The 3,139-nt window shown below is 47.4% G+C and overlaps 1 protein-coding gene across 1 annotated transcript; it reads right to left on the reverse strand.

Annotated features, from left to right (window-relative positions):
• Positions 1-201: 201 nt before the first annotated feature.
• LOC130885425 (NADH dehydrogenase [ubiquinone] 1 beta subcomplex subunit 4) lies at positions 202-645 on the reverse strand. Its single transcript, XM_057786896.1, has one exon. It carries the CDS (start codon positions 642-644, stop codon positions 255-257), a length of 390 nt encoding a protein of 129 aa, XP_057642879.1. The 5' UTR covers position 645; the 3' UTR covers positions 202-254.
• Positions 646-3,139: the final 2,494 nt, after the last annotated feature.

Below are 3,139 nucleotides of genomic sequence, written 5' to 3' on the forward strand. Positions count from 1 at the left end.
TGGAACCTTTAACATTAGAGTCCAGCTCACCGTGAATGTTCTCACCGTTTCAGGAGAATTTAGGTCAGGGTGACAAAGCCACCCAGAGGTGCAGCAGTCATGAGTTAACAGCAGCTGCCTCCCCTCGGGGAAGGTTTGAATTCCAGAGTCACATACTGCCTAGCCCATCCCTTGACAAGAGGCTTCTTTTTTTTTTTTTTCTGTTCAGCGATAATAGATTTATTAATACAAGGATAGTGTCATCCTTGCTAAACTTAATAGGAGATATTCAAAGTTCGGTCCAATTTTCCTTCCTGGATAAGTTTTTCCTTTCTGTCCCTGTCTGTTTTGAAAATGTAGTACCAGAAGATGAGGGGCCCAAATGCCGCCACAGCTCCTAAAAGTGAGTTCTTGGGGGTGGGTCTGAAATTAGGATAAATATTTGTTGATCTTGCATAGGTCCAACGAATCAAGGCAGGGTCCTCGATGTGCGTTTGGCGTTTGGGGTCGTTGTACTGAAGCAGATATTCCCGTTTAAGCCGGGCCCTTATGCTCAAGCGCTCCAGCTGCGCCTTTCGGGTCTCCGGAGACACATCATACTCGGCTGGGTTGAGGGTTTGGGGGAGAGTGGCCAGGGGCGCAGGTTTATACTTGGAACCCGGCATCTTGGCTCTTTTTTTTTTTTTTTTTTTTTTTTTTTTTTTTGGTTTTTCGAGACAGGGTTTCTCTGTGGTTTTGGAGCCTGTCCCGGAACTAGCTCTTGTAGACCAGGCTGGTCTCGAACTCACAGAGATCCGCCTGCCGACAAGAGGCTTCTTAATAGAAGATCCTGTGGCCAGGCACCGACGTCACTCCCCTGACACCCCAGACTAGGTCAGCTCTGCCATTGTACCCATGAATGTACAAGTAGTCAAGAAATGGGCTTTCTATGGGCAACCTTGACTCTTGAGTGAGACTGGGGATGCCCCTCCCCAAAATCTGTGTGTGTGTCAGAGAATTCTGCCATAGAGCAAAAGAACTTCCCAACCACAAAGGACAAAGACTTGCTAAGGGATACACAGAGGATCAGCTGGATCAGCGTTTGCGGCTTTGCCCCCAGGGTGTAGAGCAGTGTTCAGCACGTAGCAGGTGCTGATCCGAAAGCCCACTGGTTATGAAATCCTACTTGATCCACTCCTGAACCCTGCAGCTGCTCTGAGAATGGAGCCATTGCCTTGCTGCCCTGTGAAGTGCGAGCTCCGCTCTGCCTGGCTGTCTCCTGCGTACAGGCGCGCTGGCCGCACTTAGAAGTGGCAGCGTTGGCCTCCTGCACTCCTGCCGTCCATCAGGCCAGACAAGGAGTCAGGATTTGTTATCAGACTGGGAAGATGTCCCAGTGGGCAAAGTGCTTTCCACACCAACGTGAGAACTTGAGTTCGATTCCCAGCGCCCATTTAAAGCTGGGCCCCGAGTCTGTGCCCACCTGTAACTCCAGGGCTGGAGAGACAGAGACCCACGGGGATCACTGGACCGTCTGTCTAGCCCAGCCATCAGCTCCGAATTCAGTGAAAGCTATCTCGGAAAAAGGTGGAGAGCAACTGAAAGAAAGCACCCAGGCTGGGCGGCAGTGGCGCACACCTTTAATCCCAGCACTTGGAAGTAGAAGCAAATGGATCTCTGTGAGTTCGAGACTAGCCTGGTCTACAAAGGGAGTTCCAGGACAGCTAGAGCTGTTACGTAGAAAAACTCTGTCTCCTGATTTGGACCTTGAGATTTCAGTCCGATGCTCCAATGTGGGTCTCTGTCTCTGTCTCCTTTCATCGTCTGATGAAGTTTAATATTCAGGAGGATGCCTATATGTTTTTCTTTGGGTTCACTTTCTTATTTAGCTTCTCTAGGATCATGAATTATAGGCTCAATGTCCTTTATTTATGGCTAGAAGTCAAATATGAGTGAGTACATCCCATGTTCCTCTTTTTGGGTCTGGCTTACCTCACTCAGGATAGTGTTTTCTATTTCCATCCATTTGCATGCAAAATTCAAGAAGTCATTGTTTTTTACTGCTGAGTAGTACTCTAATATGTATATATTCCATACGCGAGGGGTGCACCCACACACTGAGACAATGGGGATGTTCTATCGGGAACTCACCAAGGCCAGCTGGCCTGGGTCTGAAAAAGCATGGAATAGGGGCTGGAGAGATGGCTCAGTGGTTAAGAGCATTGCCTGCTCTTCCAAAGGTCCTGAGTTCAATTCCCAGCAACCACATGGTGGCTCACAACCATCTGTAAAGAGGTCTGGCGCCCTCTTCTGGCCTTCAGGCATATAGACAGAATATTGTATACATAAATAAATAAATAAATAAATAAATAAATAAATAAATAAGCATGGAATAAAACCAGACTCGCTGAACATAGCGGACAATGAGGACTACTGAGAACTCAAGAACAATGGCAATGGGTTTTTGATCCTATTGCACGTACTGGCTTTGTGGGAGCCTAGGCAGTTTGGATGCTCACCTTACTAGACCAGGATGGAGGTGGGTGGTCGTTGGACTTCCCACAGGGCAGGGAACCCTGATTGCTCTTTGGGCTGACGAGGGAGGGGGACTTGATTGGGGGAGGGGGAGGGAAATGGGAGGTGGTGGTAAGGAGGAGGCAGAAATCTTTAATAAATAAATAAATAAATAAAATTTTAAAAAATTAATAAATAAATAAATTTTAAAAAAAAAGAAAGAAAGAAAAACTCTGTCTCTACTGGATTTGTGGGAGCCTAGCCCGTTTGGATGCTCACCTTCCTAGACCTGGAGGGAGGGAGGAGGACCTCGGACTGCCCACAGGGCAGGGAACCTTGACTGTTCTTTGGACTGGAGAGGGAGGGGGAGGGAAGTGGGGCGTGGGGAGTGGGGGGAGGGGAAGGGAAAAGGGAGGCAGGGAGGAGGCAGAAATTTTTAATTAAAAAAATTTAATAATAAAAAAAGAAAAGAAAAAATAAGAAAAATTCTGTCTCGAAAAAATAAAAAAGAAAGGGAAAAAGGAAGGAAGGAAGGAAGGAAGGAAGGAAGGAAGGAAGGAAGGAAGGAAGGAAGGAAGGAAGGAAGGAAGGAAGGAAGGAAAGGACGACAGGAAGGAAGGCAGGTACCCAGATCCAAGGATAAGGATAGTGGTTGCAAAGCCTTGGC

Source organism: Chionomys nivalis, chromosome 1 (assembly GCF_950005125.1).
Source record: "Chionomys nivalis chromosome 1, mChiNiv1.1, whole genome shotgun sequence".
Taxonomy (NCBI): Eukaryota; Metazoa; Chordata; class Mammalia; order Rodentia; family Cricetidae; genus Chionomys; species Chionomys nivalis.

Coding starts and splice junctions, on each gene's coding strand:
- LOC130885425 (XM_057786896.1), bottom strand. CDS start 644: ATGCCGGGTTCCAAGTATAAACCTGCGCCCCTGGCCACTCTCCCCCAA.